The 24,069-nt window shown below is 37.3% G+C and overlaps 1 protein-coding gene across 4 annotated transcripts in view; it reads right to left on the reverse strand.

The window, feature by feature from the left end:
- SLC7A2 (solute carrier family 7 member 2) overlaps positions 1-24,069 on the reverse strand; it is a 54,062-nt gene that overhangs the window by 15,299 nt on the left and 14,694 nt on the right. For 2 of the 4 annotated variants that reach the window (XM_069013987.1, XM_069013986.1), the window contains exons 1-5: positions 9,990-10,146; positions 7,751-7,882; positions 4,041-4,431; positions 2,644-2,799; positions 163-328 (exon numbers count right to left, since the gene is read on the reverse strand). In XM_069013987.1, the coding sequence (XP_068870088.1) occupies positions 163-328; positions 2,644-2,799; positions 4,041-4,431; positions 7,751-7,816 (779 nt within the window). In that variant the 5' untranslated portion in view covers positions 7,817-7,882; positions 9,990-10,146. Of the gene's footprint in view, positions 1-162; positions 329-2,643; positions 2,800-4,040; positions 4,432-7,750; positions 7,883-9,989; positions 10,147-24,069 lie in introns of those variants that run through there. The other 2 variants (XM_069013988.1, XM_069013989.1) reach the window with 2 other exon arrangements.

The following is a 24,069-nucleotide window of genomic DNA, read 5'->3' on the forward strand; positions in this document are numbered from 1 at the left end:
ACAGCAAAAGGAAGAATATCTAAATCAAGTAACCATCATCTTACTTGCTTTGAAGGTTTTGACAAAACATTTTAAAACACTAATAGTGTTTATTACTAATAAAGCACATGTAACAGAAAACTGCTTGGAATATGAGCAAGTAAATAGATTTTTTAAAATTACTCTGTAATTGCAGTAAGTTTTCTGAGATATTCTTCACTTATTTTCCAGTTGTCAACTTCGCCTTTCACAAAACCAGAAATCACAACGAAGATTAGGACCAAGATGTTAATAGCAGTGAAAATTTTATTCACCCATGCAGACTCTTTTACTCCAAAAGATAAAAGACCTGTAAAATAAAAATATTTTATAGCTGTGAATGGCCCATTATACTAATAAAATGGCATTTCAAAGAAGGTATACACGTAAAAGAAGAACTTCAAACAATCTGAAAGTTATTCCATCAGGATTCTACTTTATCATTAGGTTTTAAACAGTTTTAAGTGTTAAAGTGTTAACAGTTTAATGGAAGAGCAGGCAGTGAGCAGATCAGGAAAAATTAAATACAATTGGAAAGTTTTCACAGGTCCTTTGCGTTCTAAGTGTTTCCACTAACATCCCATACATACTTTCCCTCATTATTTAGAGATTAAGTCTGAAAATTTTAAGCCTCTCAAAATAATATCTAAAAAGTCTCTGACTCCGCTAATGAGATATTTGCTCTCTTACCAGAACACAGAAATTATCTTATGAGCTGCTCAGCTTTTCTTCACCAATGACATTTTTATTGAAATAGGTGTATGCTTTGTGCAGCTCAGTTTTTTTCCAAAAAGGCAGTGTCTCAATCAGCCTAATGCAGTATGAATCATAGTATGTGCATTTTTAAAGTCCTTTCTTTATTAAAAAAAAACAAACAAACAAACAAAAAACCCCCGAACCCAAACCACATTTCTGTGTGCTTTCCCTTGTGCCTAACACATAACATTGTTTGTAAAATATCACCTGCTACTCCTATGATCCAGCTTTACACAGCTCACAATCCAATTACTGTATCATGCTCAACCTATACAGTCCTGAGCCATTCCCACTGACTCTCCTCTCAGCAGTGGGGAATTCCACCCAGTTCAGTCACTGGGGGTTTGACTCCTTATCACAGACACCTGGAAAAGCAATTTGCAGCACAAATGCTAAAAGAGTGAAGGAATGATGGTAGGGATGAAAAGACAGGACACAAATGAAAACTCAGAAGCAGTGATGAACAACAGGAGAAACATTTCCTCTTTTATCAAGAACCTCTAATTCTTATGTTCTGAAGCAGCAATGGCAACAGAGGAAATATAAAAGGTGTCAGCATCTTAACTAGTACGGTATAGTTTGGTTTGTGGAGTTTCAAAGGGTTCAAAGGCTCTGCTTTTCAAAGAGTTACTTTTTCCTCCTTTATTTGGAAGAGATGAAACTGAAAGTTCTGCTCCAGTTATATTCCAAATTCATTCCCAACCCTCCTGAGGACATAAGGGTCTGAACTGGTCCTACAGGCAATTCAGAGCCACAAGTGTGGCAGGATGCTGGACTAAACCTAGTCAAATCAACTCCCAGATCTTCCTAAGTGTAGGAAGTCATACTTTTACGTACAGAGACTTAATAAATCTTCAGATGCATTGATCACTCATTCTAGCAGTAGGTTGAACAGAAATGTTTTCCTGTGTCAAAAAACCCCCACTCAGAACAAGCGAACCAGAGAACAGGTTATATACATATAACTTAGTTTCACTTCCCAGAAAAGAAAAGCTCCTGCTTTGGTTTAATCCAAAGAGAGACTGAACAGGACAAGTATACAAGATACGGGTAAGACCTCCACTGAATATTGAAATGCTTCTAGTATTACCTGAAAACAAACTGCACACTTCAGAATACCCTTCCTGCTTCCTTCACTCCCAGTGGCAGTAGAAACATTTCCATGTGGTAAATAATTGTTAAACGCAAACATGGAAGTAAGTTGTAGTATTTTTGAGCTTTCTGATCCCTCAAATAGCATGTAGCTGGTGTCGATGCTTGCGATTCAAAAGTGTGATACGTGAGTAAAGGCAAAAAAGAACAGGACTTGGAAGAGTAGACAGGAAAGGTTTACTCAGGTTTCAAACTGGTCTGTTGGTCCATCTAAGTACCCTGGGGTGCCCTTTAGCTCAAGCAAATTCTAGGATAAACAACTGAAGACTTAGAAAGAGGAACATTATTTTATACCAAATAAGTGACCAATTTAGATGGAAAAGAACCCTTACAAATGCCCACTATGTGCACAATATATGATTTAAGGAGACCACATCACCAAACTATAGAGCTCAACCTCCAGGCCACTCTGAAAGCATTTACTGGTGGTAAAGCCAAGAAAACACAGAGAACTGTGTAATTTTCCTGTCACCATAAATCTGCATCATGAGTTTTATAAAAAAAGTACTGATAAATGATTAATTCATGTCTCACTTTCAAGAGAAGAGGGTGCATGTGAAAATTTGATTACATACATTTAATTCACAGAGCCATTGTGCCAGTACAAAATGTGCATCTGAATTTCCTTAAGGTACTTCTTGTGCAAAACCCTACAATTTAGCACTTTTAGCTGTAAAATACCACAACCACCATAAATTAAGCCATATATTGTCTTACCTGATAAAAGTAATATAAGTAATACAGCGAAGAAGTCAGGATACTCTGCTAGCCCAGAGTAATTCATTTTGAAGTAGGCACTGAAGAAATGACCAATCCGTTTTCCAAGAAGTTCATCAAAGGTGCCACTCCAGGCTCTTGCTACACTTGATGTACCTTCAGAAAACACATGCATGTTCAGTGTTTTACATCCATACAGTGGGATACAGCTACTTCTATTGAAACAGAAACAAAACTAAGCCTGTTGCTACTTGCATTTAAAAAAGCAGAGCTTGTGCTGCAAGTGAGTTTGTTTTGCGGAAGAATTTTAATGTTACAGAATTTTGCTTGTTAAACGGTAACAAGTTTTTCTAGAACTAAAACATATAGATTTGTGCCTCATTTATTCCCAAAATACTGCAGAAATTATTTCTGTGTCATTTATGTCTGATTCTGGAAGAAGCTTTTTTCTAGAATTACAGTATGACATATGTTAAACAATACAAAGTAATGTAAGAAAGCATTTGAAGAAAGAACATGAAGGAAAGTTTTTACACCTGTAAGTAAAGCAAAAAAAGAAAAAAATTACTAGCAATATGTATGTTACTAGAGTCTGTATTTAAAATTAATGCTCTCCTGTGGTAAAGAGTGCACAACCAAAGACAATCTTATTTTTATAACTCTCCTCTCATGAAATACATTTTAATACAATACTGAGGCATATCAGTTTTGTAATGATTTGAGTAACCATCCTGTAGGTACACATATAAAGCTAGGCATGCTCACACACAATATAATGGAAGTTTGGGACATGTTCCTCTGGGAGAAATAATTTTTAAATCAAAAAATGTTTTTTTCTGCTGAAGCACTGAAATAGTTATTTGGCTATCTGCCACATAAGCATTGATTTTATTTGGATCTGGTCAACTTTGTATTTTATGGGATTACCTGAGAGGACAGCACTTAATTAGCACAAGGATATAGTAGCAAGTTAGTACTTAAACACCATGACTTTCTTGTAAGATACTATAGTGATGAGGTCCCTCCAAACATCCTTGCTGTGTATATTCAGAAAAAAAATGCTTATTGATTGTACTGAAATTATTCTTGCTGACCAAAGATGGCAAAGAAATCCTGATTATTCTTGTGTATCATCACTGAATTGTCTGACACAATTTTCATACAAGCTATGTGGTTCATACATCACAGTCTTACAAAAATATCTCGCAAAAACCCCTGTTTGCAATGGTGATGCACAGAAGGAAATAACCTAATCAAATTATTGCAGTTATTTCATCTCAGCAGAACTAAAAAGAAACGGTAGCTAAGCATAGAGACAGAAAAGAAAAACAGCCCTAAATCAGTATCTTTTATCTGCTTTTATCAGAAACCCCTGGAACCCATGTTCTTAGGCTTACCTATAATATAGGACAAAACGAGATTCCAGCCAGTGATAAAAGCCCACAGTTCACCAACTGTAACGTAAGTATACAAATATGCAGAACCAGTCTTGGGAACACGAGCACCGAACTCGGCGTAGCAGAGACCTGCCATCACAGACGCAAGGGCAGCAATGAGGAAAGAAACAATGATGCTAGGGCCAGAATTGGATTTGGCTACTTCTCCAGCAAGGACATAAACACCAGCACCAAGGGTACTTCCTACACCCAGGGCTATAAGGTCCACTGTCGACAAGCATCGGCACAACTTGGTGTCCTCAAGACTTTCGCCACTGATGTTCTTCTTCCGCACCAGACACCGAAGAAAGGACAGGGCTGGTCCACAGGGCAACATGGTGGATGTAGAGCTCTGAAAGAAAGGAAACGATTGCAGTATGCAAAAGATAGTGCAGACTCTGGTGAAAAACAATGAAAAAGAAGTATTTGCATGAAGAACTTTAATCATGTCTACTAACTAATACATTCACACTGTTTGGTGACATTAAATAAACTGGCATGCGTTTTTTCCCCAGGAAACAAATTATGGATACAGTATTCCTAATTTTATATGTAGCACTTATTTCCCCAGGGAAGGAGATCCATTATCTTTAGGTTTATTACACTGCTAATGGCCACTTCTTAACCACTTCTAAAACAGAAACAGCCTATTATCTCACATATCATAAAGCCTTTTAAGATAAGGATCAACACCAACATAAATAAGGGGTTTGGGGATCTGAAACCCCAACAGTAAGACTGTAAACAGCAAAAGCTTTAAAATACAGCATTCTGACAGAGCCAATTCAATATCCTTTTGTCTTCAAATACATAGCTTTTGCCTTTAGAATTTGCTTCAGTAAGAACTGCTTGAAAGCAGATTAAAATAGTGTTTCTCGTCTCTCACGCACCAATGAAGTTTCCCCGATCTAATTATCCTTACAAGAAATCTTGTACATCTCTGCCTGACAATCATCTAACAAAACCCAATGGGCATCTAACAAAACCCAATGGGCTCATCCCATGCCAACTGCAGTTCTTCAATATTGTGAGTGCCTGTCACAGTGTGGGACGTGATCAGCTCTAGCACACAAGCTCAGATTCCGTGACCGACCTGGTCCTGGAGGCCAGCAGGAAGGTACCACTTCGCTGGCCTGTGATATGGGTGCCTGCTAGGAACAGCAGTGATCCTACTTCCCAACTCAAACAATGGTCACTGAGGGTCCAAAGCATTTGCTTGGGGGGGAGGACATGGGCATCCCATAGAAAATAATATTTTAAAGAGGCAACATTAATGTACAAGTTCTGTCTTTATGTATTTGTTTGAACTGTATTGTTGATGGCTAAGAGTTTGGTAAGAATCAAGTAATACCATCTGTCATCTTCCCAAACAGATGGTTGTCTTTGCAACTCATACCATATATATCTCTACTCTGCTCATGATTTGTTAAATGGAACCCACCTGGGAACTGAAAAACTATTTAATTTAGACAAAGATATTCTGCTGGTGTATTCCTTCCTGGTCTGTATCAGTTTCCTAGAACAGTAAAGGACATTTCTACTCCCACTAGTTCAATCCACTAACAGCAACGACTTTATATCAAAATGGATAGCTCAATTAACAGTGTTTGATCTTAAAACAGAGAGTCAGAAGCAGAGAGTATCAGGGACTGCCATCCTGATACAAGACTGCTTGGGAAAAACAATCCCCTGAGAAGAGAAAAAACATTTTCACCCTATTCCTGTAATAGCTCCCCAAGTACACTCAAACATGCCATTTCTGTCTTCAAAGAGCATCCTTAAGAAAAAAGGTCTCCATTCCCTTTTAAGTAAAGAAAATTTGGTAAAGGGTAGTGAATGGAATTGAATAGCTGTGGATGTTATATTAATATGCTTATTAGTCTGTAGCCCATGTGACAGGCAGCAACGCTCTTGTGACTCCATGCTCTTCACCTTAGCAATTTCAATGTGGCAGAAACAGCATTTTTTAAGGAATTACTTCTCCCTCCCCCCAGATAATATTTCATTTGGTATTTCATTAACAGGAAAAAATACTCTGGTAGATCTTGTTCTCAGACCACTAAGCAATTTCCAAGACTCTTGTTTTTCCGAAGTAATCTCAGATTGTTTTGCTTCTTTGCCATTTGGGACAAGAAGTCCTAAAAATCGTACAGGCATGTACTGCAGTGGCCAGCAGTAATATTATGGTTTTCTCTGCTGAGAAGGAATCCTTATGGCAAAATAGGAGGAGTTTTTCTGCTTCTGATTTCTGCTTCTTGTGGAGAGGAAGGAGGCTAGTTCTTGCCAGCCACAAGCCAGTAAGAGAAGATGCCTCTTCTGACTGAAACCCAGCCTTTCTTCTTCAGCCTTAAGAAACTGGAGCACAACCAAAGACAAAGTTCAATATACAGACTTTGTGTCTGTAGAGGAAAAAAAAACCCACCTCATGTGCATGGAAAACTTCTCTTTGTAAGTATATCCATCCTAACATGGATTTGACAAACACATGGCCTTTTACAACAACCCTGGAATCCAGCATATCTTCCACAGTTTCCTATACTTAGTATGCCTAAATGTATAGCAAACAATGCCTGAACCCTGCTTCACAGCTTCTGGTGCCAAGTGCAGCACTGTACCTCAGACATGGCCCCCTTTCAGATTTGGCTGAGACATTCCAAGACTTCAGATAAGACAGTGAAGCAGGAAGAACTGATGAGCTTACAAAGCTATTTGGCTTCACACAGGACCAAATTACATAGGTATGAGGTGACAAGTGTCTTCAGAAATAACTGACCAGTGTAATGTTTCTCTGAGGGTGTCCCTTGTACAGCAGATCCTTTAATGCATCACCCCCTGCAAGAGAACAGCCTGGACAACGACTCATTGCTGACATGTGCTGACTCACAATCAGTTTATCAGAACACTGAGGCTGAGCACATCTCATGCTAAAATACAAACCTACAGAAGCTTGGGTGTGCCTTTTGGTGGCAGCATTGTCCTAGACAAGCTTATACTGCCCACCACCACATACTCTTATAAAGGGTCTTATTCCTGCAGACTCACAGATCTTATTCCTGAGTTTGGACAAATATTGGTTTTCTTTCCTGTTATCTTTATGACAGAGAGGAACATAAAGTAGGCTAAGCAAACACATTAAAAAATTCTCTGTCTTACTTTTCGACTAGCAGGTTTCAGTATTTTCCTAACTGCTCCTTTTTTCTTCCTCTTTTCCCTGCTGCAGCCTAACCCTGCCTCATCCTAGCACACGACTTTGGGCTCTGCTTCATCTTGGTCTCTACTGCCATGAGCTCTGTCAGCACTGGCCTGGGCCCCTGCTGAACATCCTGCACAGCTGAGGAGCACTGGCTCTGCTCTGAGCCTTCCTGGGAAGACACACTTGACAGCTTGGAAGAGGGGTTTTTTGATAATTACACTGGGTAATCAATCAAGATGGGAGTGCTTTAGAGGCATCTTTGGTGCACCCGTCCCACATTTCTTGGAGCAGACTTGGATACCTGCTGCCCTTGAACAGCAATGTTAGGCATATAGCCTGCAAGGACGACCAGTCAGGGTGGGCTGAATTGTTCATGCAGTTTAAACAGAGAAAAGATTGAATCCTTACCTTATGCAGAGTTTAAACACAGGCAATGAGCAACAAGAAACCAAAAAAAGGAAAATGCCCTTGAACTCACCAACGGTATGCAGTTGTTTCTAATTAAGGTGTGGAGCAGACACAACCTGATGATTCTCTCATGCATTCAAACCTGTGCTAGGCTCCACTTTGAAGTCGGCTTTACAGAGAGCGCTTCGTCACAAGCAAACACCTGTGAAGTCCATTTGTTACCAGTGTTGGCACATTCCTTTTCCTGCATACAACTGAGGTAGCAGCTCTTTGGCTCTGCATGTGCTGGGTCACTGCACTTTTGAAGTCTCTTTGGGACTAAGTTTTAATTTAGCTACAGATTACGCCATAAACACAGAATACGCCTCCAACAGTCCTCCAAAAAAGGCAGGTCTCAGTTCAACTGCCTTAGACTTGAGGACCAATGATCAGCCCTTACTGAAACCTCCTCCTTCCTTGAACTCATTCCTAGAGAGAACTGCTAAGCCATCCACACTACAGTTTAGTTTTACCCCTTCAACCGCATTCAACAAAGATACAGGCAAGAGAGTAGGACACAATTTAGACAGGAAAGGAACTTGAAAGTTTTATCTAACATAGGGGGAAGAAAAAAAACCAAATAAAGCTTCCTCACAGTTGATGGACTTCATGGTATTTGTCAGAGTACATGAATAAGCAGGTATTCCTCCAATCCCTTTTGTTCTTTATTGTCTTCGTTAATTTTTTTCCCTACAGCATCTGCTGATAAAATCATCTTAATTTCAGCCTTTCCTGGCCAATTGTAAACCAGATCATTTACTGCTTGGCCACTACACATCTGAATGCCAGTCCAAGAAGATGAGTTCAGCCTTACAATTGATACCAGCTGTTTGTTTAGGTGGATGATCAGGAACATTTAATTGTCATCTGTTGTTAGCCCTCTTCTGTCAGGAAATGTTTGGTGTCAAAAAGTTGGACCAAAAACACAACTCAAGGGACAAAGTCTCTATCTGCAAAGATTATATTCATATTTAAAACTGCTTCGACTCCTTCACAGTTATGTAAAATCTACCACTTCTGCAAAGTGTTTTTCATGCAAAAATAACCTAACCTACCCTCCTATCCCACACAAAATTCAAAAAATAGGTGGATATTGGAGCAAAAATGGTAATTTACATCATGTGTCAATAATTTTATTTCCATTAAAATAAAATTTTAATCTAATTATGTCTCATACATGGTTTAAGTTAGTGCACATTAAACCCAAGCTACACATGAGAAAATCCAAAGTTTTGCTGCAGTTGCCATTCAACTTTTCCTACAAAATTTTCCATTAAAAGCTCTAATAAAAAAACATTAAAATCTCATATGGAAAGCAAATGTTATAAAGCAATATGAAACCTCTGAAACTTGTAGTACTGTTATTAAGATTTATGTTCAATGATTTTTGAAGCCAAAGTAAACCATAGATATTTTGCTCAAAACTATTCTAATATTATTATATTAGAATATATAGCTAATATTATATAACATACTATTAATTTTAGATGCAGTAGTTAAAACATTTTAAACACCGTGTCAATTAAGGATAAAAGACTCCAGTAAGTTTGTAATGTATTGAAAATGGGAAAATATAAATATATACTGGTTAATACAGATTAATTTAGCATCTTTCTTCAGCCTCATTTTCCTGAAAAAACTGTCAAAGTTTATTAAGTACATGTAGCCTTATTAAAAATTGCAGTATTACATTTATTAGATCTGGTCCAATAATACATGAAAGGGAGATCTTTCTTGAAGTGAAATAACACACAAAGAATTGCATTCATTGGATCTTGAGCAGTAATATATGAAAGTAAAAGAATTCAGAGATGAAGAAAAACTAGGTATTATCTATGATTTGCCTGCATGTGCACACATGCACAGCCAATAAATTGTTTTAGTGCAAGTGTCCTAAAAGTTCACGTGGTGCCCAAGACTTTCACAAAACTCCTAATGCCTTGGGATATTTAAAGTAGCGTATTTCAATAATGGTTCAAGCCGTAAAATTGGAAAGCTGCACCTGTAACAGAAGTGTATGATGCATAAAAGGGAAAAGGAAAAGCAGAAAACACCTTCTAGTCAGACTGGGAAGGAAAATATAACTGCATCTTCTATATATTAACACTGTAATTTTTATTTCACCAAAGACAGAATAATGCTGTAATGTAAACAAACTGCATACCACAGCTCTTGCTACTCAAACAGCACATATGTTAAAGGCAACATTTCCTATGATAACCTAGGTTGCTTTCAGGTTACTTCTTTCAGCAGTAAATTTCATTACTAACCTGATTCAGAGCAACTTCTGCTGGGGAAATTTCTGCTCCTCTTACTCAGTCCTGAACTCCTGCTGTCATAAATGGAAGAGTAATGACTGAAAGTGATTTTCTTGAAAGATTTGCTTTAAAAGCCAGCTGCAGGTGGTGTGGGAACCCTCAGTGTTGAGGGGTGGAGGCTTGGCAGCCCAGGTGATTGGAGGGCTGTGAGCTGGCCAGCTATTTGCCCAGCCAAGCAGAGAGGGAGGGAGGGAGGGAGGGAGAGAAAGTCTCGCTGGTGTTCAGATAAATCATATGCACTGTATTCATGACACAAAACCCAACTGGAATGCCATTTCCTACATTTAAACACACCTGTGTCAGGGAAATGTTTCACACATTCCGAAGGAAATGCAGATGTCAGATCCCACAGTGATACCAAGCAAAGTTTTCCCATTGCCCTTGTGAAAAACTAACTGGTTTTGGAGCATGCTGAAGGATGCTTTGCAATGTTTTGAGACCTGAATGCAATAGCATAGAATGAAAAGTGTTTTTGTTGAGTAAATTTTAGAAGAATATAAATAATTTTAAAAGTATTGCTGTGGCTAGAACCAACACAGAAGGCAGTATATTTACAGAGATGGGTTAGAGCCCACTCTGTTGAACTGGGGTAGATGTACCATAGATGATCTTCTCCTTTATATAGCTTGAAATGAAAAATGCTGAAGACTGGAATTAGAACAAGCCAAATATTCCTGTGACACAACCAATAAATAAACCTCAGTTTCTAAAAAATTAGCTTCCAGAATAACCCCAGAAACCCCAATGTATAATTTACAGCTGTATTTTTATTACTTCCAATGGCAGACAACCCTACTCTAAACATGTAGTAGTATTTCCAACCAATATTATTCACAGCATATTGTTTCCTTCTAAACACTCATGTTTCAATCACTTTATTTTTGTTGAGCTAATATAAGATAAACCTTGTAGAGAAAAGCACTATGCTTCTTGTCATTAAAAGGACTTTCCTAGGAAAACACGTAGAAAAACATACATTGTGTGGCAGCCCACTGCAGCTTTCTCTCAGCTTTTACTTTTCCCTTAGTGTAAAGTCAGCCAGTGCTCTAGAAGCAGAGAAGGCTCCTCCTTTTTTGCTTCAAGAATAGCCCTATTTCCTGCAGCCTATGCAAGGGAAGAATACAACCTTTCCTCAGCTCTCCCAGAGCCAAGGAGAAATGCATCCAAGAAAGTGTGCTCCACAAGGATGGGCTGTGTTGCAAAACCATGAGTCCAGCTTATGCTACCCAAGGCAATTATTTTCTTACAGGCAAAAACATGTTAAGAGAAAAGGTCTTGTTTGCTGAAGGTCTGATGATGACAATGCTAATTCTTCTGTTGTTGACCTCATCCTTGTTAAAGATGAACTTTATCTCTTTCACAGTTAATACACAGTTAGAAGATAGAAACAAGAAGTTATGCTACAGGTTAGGCTTCTTGCGCAGCAGCACATGACAACCACTTTTAAGGAGCATCACTCTGACCCGTGACAGTATCTAGGCATTTTTTTTATCAAACTAGCACTCTCTAACAAGTCCATGGATGACTCAGGAATTACTCAGATGGTTCTTGAATATCTCCAGTAAAGAAGACTGCAAACCTCTCCAAGCAATCTGTGCTGGTGCTCTGGTCACCTCACAGTAGAGAAGTTCTTCCTTATATTTAGCTAGAACTTCCTGTGCGTCATTTTCTGCCCATTGCCTCTTGTCTTGTTGCTTACCTCCTGTCTGTGATAACATTTCATTGCTGGTAATAGCAGTACACTTATGGATCATTACAATGACAGAGCTAGGCTGCTTTTGTTTGTCTGACTTTCTAAAACTTAATCCTGAGAACAGTAGCACACAAAAGCTACACTGCTAAAGGCATTCAAACCTAGAATCCTCCTGGCTCAGAGGCAGGGAGCACACTGGCTGGTAAAATGAAATGGCTTACATTTTGGGGCTCCCATCTCGATCTAGTGCACCGTGGGGCAGATCAGTACATCCCCATTATGCAGTGTTTGGATCAAAGGTCCTATGGACAGACACTCAGACAGTTTTGTGTGTGTTTTCAATAACACATGCTTGAAACCACAAGAAGACCATGTTGCCACCCAGCAAAAGTCATTTTTGTAGATTCAACTGGAAGGTGTATTTGTGTGCCTGAAGGTCTGTGACAAAGCAGCATGAGAGAGATGTTCATAAAGGGATGCGTCTAGTGGGGGATCAGTGAAGGATGCCAGACCCGGTGCTCTTTGGACAAGACTGAGCAGAGTGCGGTCTGGTGGCAGTTACCTGCAATAGCATTCCCAGCTTCTCTCAGAGGAAATTCTTGTTTCTCCCCAGGAAAGAGCTGTGGTAGATCCACTTTGTGGCTCCCCGTTTGTTTCAGTTAAAAATCCAGCTGTGTTTGGACCAAGTTCTGACTTTAGAGACTTTTCTGCTCCTTAGGAACTATATCACTTGGATTAATCCAAAGAGCCTCATCCAACAGTTCTCTGATTTACATACCCCAAGGACTTCTGTAGCACATTCTTTCCATGAAAATGTTGATCAGGAATTCCCTTCTTGCCAGGAAACAGTTGACCACATTAGAGGGAATGAACTGAAGGACAAAATTATTTTATTGTATTTTTCTATGGAAGGCTCATTTTAAGACTTTCCTTAGAGTATCAGAAGAGTATGAACATATTTTTATAAATTTATGCAGAAATTCACGCTCAGAGGATTTTAATTTTACAAAAAAAAACCCCAAACTGTTAATTTTGAAACTCTTGCACAGACTGAAACAAAGTTCTACAGATGCCCAAGTGACAAACTGATTAAAAGCTGCTCTGTTGTTGACTCTGACTTGTCTCACAGACACAGCCTCACAGCTACAGGCCAAAAATCTGTGGAGTTTTACATAACTAGAGGTGTTAACTGTGCATATGCATATCCATGTGCTTGCCCATATAACCACCACACATAACTCACCAAAGTTAAACATGAACAAAAGTGCTTGCAGACCCAGGCCTTAGTGAACCATGGCAATCCCTCCACTTTGCAGCCAACTGTAACAAACCCAACTTTTGACACAAACAATGAAAAAGAATCACAACATGTTTTGTACACTTTGTGTACTGGTATTTGTAAGAGGATTCATCAAGTGCCAGGAAGAATCTTTTCTAGATAAAGTAATTACATTTTAGTGGTTCTGACTTGTGCTTCTTGTGGTTCTGAGAATAAAAATACACTGCAATCTATGTGCTAATCTACAGAAAATGATCATAAACATTCAAGAGAGAAAGAATCTTTGTAAAGCTCAACAGTAGTGTAGGCTGTCTCTATAATCTTATGACAGGATCTTTTCTGAAGAGAATAAATTACAACTCAACACTTTTTAAAGGACTTCCTATTTATTAAAATAAAGATATACTTATTTTAGATTGCTTCTCATGGTTTAAACAGATTACTGAAACTAGTTCCTACAAAATATTGTACAGACTAAAATAAAATTATCACTTACTAATTCTCTCAACTTTTAATAATTCTTTTTTCAGTTTGTACTTAGGAAAATACCTCAAATCCTGACCTTCTGTAAAAGAAATTTAATACAACCTATAAAAAATAATCACATGCTACTAGACTCATCTAGGCAGGAAGAATATACCTGCAATCCTGCATAATTTCATATGTAACAGTAAGAAGGGCTACATTGGCACAAATTCCTATTAGTTATTTTGATCCAGGAATGAGTAATTTAACCTAATATTAAGCATGTCCCAAACAGCTACTAGCTGTCATTTGCTGAATTCCAAATATTCCCAGGGGTCTAAAGGAAATTTTTTCAGTGCTGACCCACAGTGCTGTCCCTAAGTCTAAAATCAGAGTTTTTGAGAAGGAAAGTAACTATTTAAAAGCCATATTGTCTATAAAAAAAAATCCACAAATACTTTTTTGGCCTTGAATACAGGATAAATATAGATAAGAAATTTAAACAGAAAACTCTGTAATATATGCAAAGAAGAACCAAGAAAATCAAAGTTAAAACTAAGACTTGATCTGTAATTGAAAATACATTGTGATGCCATGTCTTGCCAAAAGAGAAACTATTCTATTTTGCACCTCCCTGGACACCTGTAAAAGGAGCATCAGATGCAGCTCCACACTGCAGCTTGGGAAGGAGCAGGAGAAGGCACTCCTGAAGCATGAGTACACTTCTCCATCAGAGACAGGAAGTTACAAACAGGCTTTCAAAAAGAGAAAGGAGAAAGATCTACCAGAAAACAAACTATTAAGGCATTGTGGATTTTTTGCAGTGTACACTATTGGGTAACATCTTATTCTGCTTTTCTATAAGCCTGTTTGAACTTACAACATATTGAACTGAAGCAAACGTTAAATAAAAGTATTCCATTTGTGACAACATTTGAGCCAAATGTGCGGTAACACACCCTAAAGGCCACTGAGGTAGGTAATTAGGCACATTTCAGAGAAACCATCCCAGCCTATGTAAATGCAACTGAGATTTAAAAGTAGTACTTAATGTCAAAAAAGACAAAATACCAAGCTTTTTTACCCAAATAATGAGGCTCTGTGTTATTTATTATTAAAACTTGTATTATCATGTATGGAGATAACAGTTTTTTAGTTGTTTTGAATGTGCTTCATTTATAGCTTTTCAAGGTCACCCTGTTCACCCTGTTATTGTTATCACTTTCTTCATTACCTGAATTAACCAACTGAAAGTTTATTTCCCAATCCTTCTGTAATATAGGACTTCCTCTGACTTACTGTTTTTCACCCCAGCCAATCAATCCCTTTCCTCAGTTTACTTGGATTTTTTATTCTTGGAGTATTTGTGAGGGGGTTTTCTTTCTCTTTTTTTTTCCCTTTTTTTTTTTTTTCATTTTTCTTTAAAAATTTTTCATCTGGAAAGGCTAAAAGTGATCTTTTTCCCCTGAGTCAAAAAGGGAAATCTTTCCAGTTACTGTCTTTAATGAACATTTTTTTCCTATAAAAAACAATTTTGTCAAGAAAATTTCTATTAACTCAATTTCTATTTAATAGTAATTTTCCTTTCCAGATAATGACATGAAGGTTGCTGCTTTTACTTACTCTTTTTAATCAGTAACAGGGCTTTACCTTTCACCCCATGGTTACCAAGTTTTCAGTAACAGCCTCTTGTGTAAGACACAAGCAAAAGCCTCTTAGAAAGTAACATTGGATCAATTCCATGTATTCTGTTCTGTTGAAAACCTGACAAAATCAAAAAATGAAACTAGTAGAAACTAGTTTCAGAAACTAGTAGAGACGTATTTACAAATACAGTCCTGGAGTATTTTTTTTCAGTGATAATAGGAAATATACACAATGACTGCAGGATCAAAATTAAATCCCAAACATTTCCCTGCTGAGAATTGCACTGATTTTGACAAAAGCTGGTGATTCTCTAAAAGAGAGTTAGACACTGGTTTTAAAGTAGAAATAATGAGAGTCCTTTCACATGCCTAAACTCCAGAGGTGGCTTCTAAAATGTCTATAAAATCTGTATTTTTTAAATGGCTTTGCCCTTGTGCTCCTGTGCACTTCCACAGGGGAGCCAAAAGGCCCAAAAGGTAGCCTAATTTCATGGTGCAAGAATGGAAATTAAGCAAAGAACTAATGATTCAGCTCACTTCTCTCCTCCCTTCCCGACCTCAGCTGGCTGGTTTGATGGCTCAAGTAGCACCAGCTCCAGGGATTCATACTCCGCTAGGGTTGTCCAGTCCCATCCCTGGGTCACAGCACCTCTTACCCCATTTGACCAGTGCACCATACACTTATGGGCTCCAGTGGATCCTTTTGTTTTAAAAAGCAGTGCAATTAATATTCTGTGTTGAGTTACTGAAAACTGTTTAAAGTAACTCAATTTTATATATAAAAAAAAGTGGCCTTTTCCCCTATTTTCTGTGGGGGCCAAGAAAGGAAGAAGAGTGAGTGGAGAAGAAAGAAAGGATGAATATATCTAATTTCAGATTAAAAGTAATCACAGATGATCCCAGAAATAGCCTCACTTACAAAAATATCATGGAGCAGGGGAAGGAAGGGAATTCCTATTACACACCTTACTTGTTTCTATTTGAGCTTTTAAGGCACCTGGAAAAGATGCCATCTCAAACAGATTACAAAAACTCAACAAAAAACTAGGTCTAATCAAGGTGTCACAACTTTCTCATAATGGAACATCTAAAATGAAGTATGTTTTAATTATCTGCCAATTATAAGAGTTTTAAAAAGTTAAATTTGCTTTCTTTTGCCTATAGAAAACCAAGAATTAGATACACATTATTTATATTCCATATTTCTTTTATGTTAAGTCAATGGCAGTAAGAATTAATTTAAGAGATTCTTGCATTAAAGTTTTGAAAAATCTCTTTGCAACCAAATATTACTATGAAATAATGGCAAAGTATTTAAATCAGGATTCTTCACTGGATCTGTAATGGACTTGAAATATTGAATCAGAGGAGTATTTTGCTTCCATTCTATGTGAAAATGGAACTGTGACATGCCCAGCATCACTGCCATACATCTCACACGCCAGACATAAAACGTCCACTAAGTGCACTGCTGTGATTTTTTTTTTTAGGTTTATATATCAGAACAATACAAAACAACATAAACAGGAATGGTTTGTTCACACAATATAAATAGCTGCATCTGCAGTGCTTAATCCCAGAGGCATTAAACAGCATTCTGTGGTCTGAAGTTAGTGCTGTTAAGACCACCCCAGATTCCTTGGAAGTACTTTCTGCACCCTGCAAAATCAAACACTGTGTCTTTTGTATATGAAATCACTGGAATAATAAGTCACTGCAAAGTCACTAGAGCAACCCTGTTACAGAGCACTACCCTTTGACATTAAATGTGGACGCTGCAGAGAGACATTCTCAATATATACTGTACATATCAAGATCATATAAATCCAAACATCTAACATGATTTATAACTGAGGTAACTAATGCCAGAGCGATCCCTTTTCATTCTTGGCTTTAAATAGCACCGCTACATTTAATGCTTCAGGAACAGAGTTTGAAGAACACTATAACCTTCAACTGGGCAATTTTTTGGAAGGACTTCCAAATTTCTCAGTATCTTTTAAACAAGTCAATAAACCGCTTGACTGCATGTAACATCTCACAGGCAGAACATGACCAAGACTTTGAAATGCAGCAAAAAACAGTACTGACCTCGACAGTTGCACACTGAGATCTTGCTCACAGATTTCCAGGGGGGTTAGCAACAGGTACAGAAAGTGACCCTGACCATGCGCTGCGGCTTTCCAGAGAGCCTGCACAGGCTGCAGTGCTCCACGATGTAACTTAACAGAGCACTGCAGACAGCAAGGCCCTGGTCAACATCTTCTGAGGGTACATCAAAAATCCTCTGTGAACTTCCATTAAGAAAGAAGTATTCTTTTGTATTTTAATCAAATCACAGCTACGCATGACAATTGCATAACCGTGATGAAGACATGCTTTCAGATCCACGCAGATTTGATGTAACATAGAAAGACTGAAACATTGGCAAGTCTGCCTGAAGAAACCAGATCTTCTCTTGGAATAAATCCAAGTTCAGCAATAACAGGAGAATCATTTCAGCAGAGCATTGAAGAAGCACAGGCATTGGTTCATAAAGCAATGAGTATTCTGTAAATAATAAACATATGGAATAACGCAAATATTTGAGAGAAAACCCAACTTAGGTGCGTATGTGTGTTTCTATACTCCCAGCCAGCCAGCATGATAGTTCTTTACTTGCAACTTTATCTTCAATATAAATCATCTGAAGTATTAGAAAAGCAAACAGCTTAGCAGTTCCATAGTTTTGCCAGGAGGCAGTTCTGCATATAAAAATCAAAAGTCACTTAAGCATTAAATTGCATTTACTGTACCTATGAAGCTACTTCATGGACTAGCAAATGGCACAGAGGAACAAACCACATGAATGTTGCTTGCTGTAATGTACTTGCAGTAATAACTGGTGCACTAGTTAAAATAAATACTAGCAAATGTGTTTTCAGGATAATTTGTGTCACATAGCAAATAGGAAGTTGTTGGGACCGCCATTACTTCTCCCACACGAAGATTGGGTGAAACACAATTTTGTAATTTTTTTTGTTGTGACAGCAGAAGGCCCCATAAATGTATAACTTTGTATTCCATCTTCAGCAGACACAAAGCATTTCAATAAACATTCTATACCACCTCCTTCCCTCAGTCACTTTCTTCCCTTGCCACATCCAATGACCCTGAATGGCATGACCAGCTTCTGACTGAAAAGGTCAGGGGATGTCACACAGATAACTCCCTCAAATGTCCTCTTCTAACTAAGAGGTACTGAACATCAGCAATACAGAACAGCAAGCCCATTTAGTTACCAACTTGTCTCATATTTGTTCTTCAAATCTATGTTCACATATTTCTTCTTTATCTTTCACTGATTTAAGTGAAACCAGATATTTCTCCCCTTATTTTTTCCTGAGTCAACCACTTTTGCTAAACCTATACACAAATCAGCCTCATCTCCAGCCATGCTGTGAATAAGTTGTGGGGAAAACCCCATAGAAAGCTAGATCCTAATACAGCCAAATATATTTGCTTAAAAAACCCCACTCCAAATGCACAAGTCAGGCCCTCAAAAGTCCATACACTGCAAATAAGTAGACTAGCTATCACCAAAGAGATATCCTTCCACATATTTTGTGTGTATGTGGCTTTGTGTGTATTCATGAGTGCAAACTACACTATTTCTCAGTTCCTACTATGCAAAAAGATACTGTTATTATGGCTGGATCACAATTTTGGAGTAAAACTGTTCTGCTTGCTCACTTTCTTCTCATGAGCTCTGGAGACAATGACAGCAAATTGAGTTCCAGCTGCCTCTGTGAACAGAGGTAGGATCTGGCCACAACCCATTCCTTACTTGCTGCAGGAGAAAAAGAGGTCCAGGACAGATTCACTATCTCAAGGGCCAAACCCAGAAAACAAGCTGCTAGTTGAAATGCAATGATCTAGGAAATGACAGGCAGGAAAGATGAGACAGCTCATTTTAGCAGCTACTTGAAAAAAGCTTCTGACATCAGATATCTTGTTTCATAGAACTAGAACACATACAACTCCTTTTGGGTAAAATATTGAATGGAAAATGTCATTGAAATTACTTCTAATTTCAAAATGCCACCACTTCCCTTATTAGTACTAGATGGAATATTTCACCAACCTACTGATTTTTATTGAACCTGACCATTGGTTAGTACCACCTGTAAATGATACATGTTTTCATAATGCAAAAAAATTTTGGCACAAAGAGTAAGTACATATTCCTCATGGAAACACTATAAAAACATGAAGCTTTAGTTGTTCTATACCAGCAACAGATACTCATAAAATGAATTTTGCTACATAAAATTATTATAATCAGTGTAATTAAATTAATGATTAAAATCCTTCATGCCTAATCTAAAAAAAAAAATCTTAGCTAGTTTAAATGATAATCAACATGTCAGCAAGTATACCTTGGCTAAGATCCTTTTTCACCTATGCATTGCTTTATTGGCCTTCAGAAAATGCCACTTTGGCATGCATTTGTCAAACTATTGCTCTTTATTTCTGTCCCTAGAAACTTAGCCAGCAATACACATGCATATCTCATGCATCTCAAGTTCCAGCAGCTGAAGAGGCTGAAGCCAAATGTTCCCTGTGATCAGACTCCCATAACTTCCAGTTACTTTCTTTTATTTCCCTTTAATTCTGACCTTCTTTCACATTTCACATACATACTAAGTTCAAACTTTCATTATTTTCTGCCTTTTTCAATCATAATTCATCAGACAGGAAAATACTAAGATACAGTAATTGCTCCACCATAAAAATATTCTTTAAAATATTTTAAATTGCTTCTAGTTTTATAATAAGAATTGTTTGCTTTGGCTCAAAGCCACCCCCCCGCCCCCAACATAATTCTAAAGTTCAAAAGAAAAATAATTTAGAAATACTTGTATGAAAATAGAAGGAAAATCACTGCTATTCTTCAGCATTTCTCCACTGAAATCTAAAAATAATAGGTCAAAAGACCAAAATACCTCCAGTTTCACAAACTTTATGTAGCCTTCTCAAACAAACCATCCAGAGTTCAACATCTGTTATTGAACTACCTAAAACATTATCTATCAATTTTTTGGTAAAGAGGGGGAAAAAAGAAGAAAAATGCAGCAATTACTAGTCCACGCATCATCCATTAGTAACAACATGATTCTTTCCGGTTATTTGGTCTGAGATTATAAACCTTTTTGAAAAATATATCCTTGTCAAATGCTATCAATCCAGTATACTTAAAAGACAAATAACAAGCTCTAATTGAAGTAACAAAATAGGATGGAAGTTTGGAAATCCAAGGCAGGAAATCTGGGTCTAGATAAAAGGATATGAAGCACAAAAAGCTCCTTGAGATTTTCTGAATTAAGAGCAACTTTGCACCTTCTAGCAAAGTTTCAATGGTGCACAAATTAGACATGTTTTTTGGTGCTAGCCAAAGAGAGTTTTAGAGATCTATCATATACACAGCAGAATTTCTGGCTAGAACAAAAGGTAAAAATCAACCTTGAAGATAATCCAGATGACTCACCTGGAATTGTCATCTTCTTCTGATTTAGGCAGGGATTTACTCCCCAAAGTCTAACTTCCTCTCTATTTCCAGACCCTGCAGGCACAAAACTTTAAAACAGAAGACAAATATCAATGAAATCTGATACTATGCTTCAGCACTGCAGATACTTAAGGAAACTGCCATAGAAGCCTGACTGTTGTGTGCAAACCATCTGCAATTACTTTGCCTCTAAATGATGGTAGATGTTCTACCTCCTCGTGTGTAACTCTCCAGTAGCACCACTCTAATTATCCCTAAAGATTAACTGGATGATGACACACTAGTCTCCTGCTGACATAATGTTGAGAGAAATTTTTGAAAGCTGAGAGTACAAATCTGAGAAAGAAAAATGCTGCTCCTCTAGCCATGCACCATAAACAGGTATTTCTTCTGAAATTTTCAAGACAACTTATTCTACATGTCAACTATAGCAAGGTAACATCCTAAGCAGGAAGGCTAAGACTCCACAGGGGTCCAGATGGACACATTTCACTTACTCTGCAATTCCCAACAATCGCAAAGAAGAGAAATGAAAAAAAAAAAAAATCTCCAAATCATTCGAACTGATCAATTACCTTCAAAAGAAGCTTTAGAAGAGGTTTTTTTTTTTTTCTGATGGGAATGACAAAACCCACCACCTAGAGCAGACAACTGTGTGATGGTCAGGAATACTTCTGAAGGGGTGTTCAGGGAAGGCAACAGCAAATGGATAAATTGTCCAGAGCAGAAAAAATAGGTTTACTCTTGAAGGACATTGGTGGGCTCAGCACTGGACTGCAATGATTCATATGAAACTGGTGACAGATATTAAGCCAAAACATGAGAAAAGGAGAAAAAGGCAGTTAAGCTACTGAGACCAGAGATCAAACAGATCAAAGGCAGCTACTCCTTCAGAAAAAAGACTCTTTTTTTTTTTTTTTTTTTTATAACTTTGCTCTTTGCTGTGAAAGTTGCATGAGTGTGTGACATTAGAAATTTTGTCATAACCTAGACATAAATCATCCAAAAGAGCAGAAATCTGACAAAGCAGGTACCTCACATTTCATGCCTAGCACCATAAAATATACACTGGGATAAATGATGTGATGACATGCCATGACTTCTTCAATAATTAAAGTAATTTCATATTTCCTTTCATTCTACTTTCATTCTATAATGCAAACTTTGAAAAAACTGTATCTCTCAGAAAGCTATTTCATATGATTAAAGTTATGTTCTGCTAAGAGGTTCTCTTCAAAGACATAAACAGCATGAAAATATCAATCAGCTGGGGAAATTGTTAAAACTATGAGTCTGGCTCTTCCTAAACTTAGCTTAACTCAATTTATTCACATTGCTTCTTTTCGTCTCCCCATTCTACCACAAAAGACAAAAGACCAAACAAAATAATGTTCACAGTTTTAACCACTTGGAAGTAAAACAAAGCACTTGTTGGAGGTTGTGTAAAAGCAAGGAGATGGACTAAGTGAATGTGAGTAGTGCTCAGAGGATTTTTTTGTTCAAAATTTATCAAACTGAGTATATGGCACACAGAAAGCACAAGTAACAAGTTCATGCTGGATCAAAGTCTATTTTGAAAGTGCAATCAAAACCAGATGAGAAGTCATGGATAAGGAAGAGTTAATTTCTGGCATTGGTATGAATTTTGGAATGTTATAAAAGATCAAAAAGAAGCTATAGACTAATAAGATTATGACATCTCTACTTCCCCAAAATGAATTGAACATCTCCCTAAGAATATAACTGGGTATTACATGGACTTCTACTCTTAGGCTAGGCATCAGATGTTAGCCACAGATTATTCCTTATGAATCTATGCTTAATACAATTTAGCAATGCTGAGAGACAGCCAAAATTATTATGCAACAGAATGCCCACTCTGATGGGAAATATTTTTAACACTTAGATGAACAGAAAATCTTAAAAAAAGAAAAATAAAAGAAAAAAGAAAAACAGAGGAAAATAGAAAATAAGAAGAAAAGAAGTTGGGCTGTATCAGATAAGCAATTTTCTGTCAGCTTTATAGATTACAAGCAGTGTTTTGTATTATAACTAAGAGTAAAATGACTTGGTGACCCCATTTATTTGGATAATTCTTGAGGCTGATGTGACTCAAATTCATGGAACTAATTTGTCTGGATAACAGCTTTACAAAGGTTCTGAAGAGTCTAGACATTTTCACTGTGGGAAAAAAGATGCACAATCCATTTTATACAAACTTTAAAAACAATATCCTGCAGTCATCCTGTCATATTGCAAATTGTACTTCTAAAGTCAACAGCAGATAAACTTAAGCATTTGAAAGTAGCTGTGTTTGTATGACACTGGAAGGTATCATGGGAAATGGAAACAGCCTTTGGTTCAACTATTTTGCAAGAAATGATGCAGCAAAGAAAAAGATCAGTTATCTCCAGTGCTATAGACTCCACACAATTTAATTTTTAAGGCATGTGAAAATTTTATCTAATGATGATATATGATATATGATATATGATATATGATATATGATATATGATATATGATATATGATATATGATATATGATATATGATATATGATATGAAAAATAAGCTACTTTTCGAAGAACTACTTAACTATGTCATTTCCATCTACACTGATTGAGGCTCAGGCAGAAGAAATGCAGGATCCATGAGAAATCTGGGCACTGTTTCTAGCAGTCTAGCACAGCTTGACTAACTGGAGAAGAAGAAAAAAGGAGGCGAGGGAAGAGGCAAATATTGTATTTGAGTTGCACATCGCTCTCTCCCACTATAGGTATAATTTTAGCTTACAATTAGGTTTTAAAACTTACATCTAACATACTTTGGCTTTACTCCACTGTGGCCTGCCAAACTATTTTCCAAAACTAGTTTAACTAGAACTTTTTTAAACACTGCTGCCAAGATATTTAAACTCCAGAACAGGAGGAAAAGGAAGAGTCAGCATTTATTTCTTTTAAAAAGTAAAAAAACCCCCTGATTCTTTATCCTCAGTCCAGAAATTCAAATTTATGCATAACCAAAAAGACTGAAATCCCTTCAAAATTAGGGCTTTGTTATAAAAGCACTTGAATTTACTACAGATTGTAGCCACATGGCACAATTCTCTCTATAAATATTTTGAGCCCCAGTTAGTGAAACAAAAAACTTTTCAACTGTGCTAAGATAAAAAATATCTCTGCAATTATTCATACTGCAGTAATACTCAGTTCAGAATCAAGGCCTTAGAGCTTAATCTAAGAAAAATCAATAGTATGAGAAAAGTGGAATTAAACAGTGAAATGTGCGTGTGCTGGCGGGTTCATCTGTCCTCCTACAGATGCACAGTGAATGTGAAAATCTATCTAAATACCAAGATACTATCAAAATACCAAGAAGCACCAGTGTAGCTATTGCTGGTCAA

Source organism: Aphelocoma coerulescens, chromosome 4, assembly GCF_041296385.1.
Source record: "Aphelocoma coerulescens isolate FSJ_1873_10779 chromosome 4, UR_Acoe_1.0, whole genome shotgun sequence".
NCBI classification, from domain to species: Eukaryota; Metazoa; Chordata; class Aves; order Passeriformes; family Corvidae; genus Aphelocoma; species Aphelocoma coerulescens.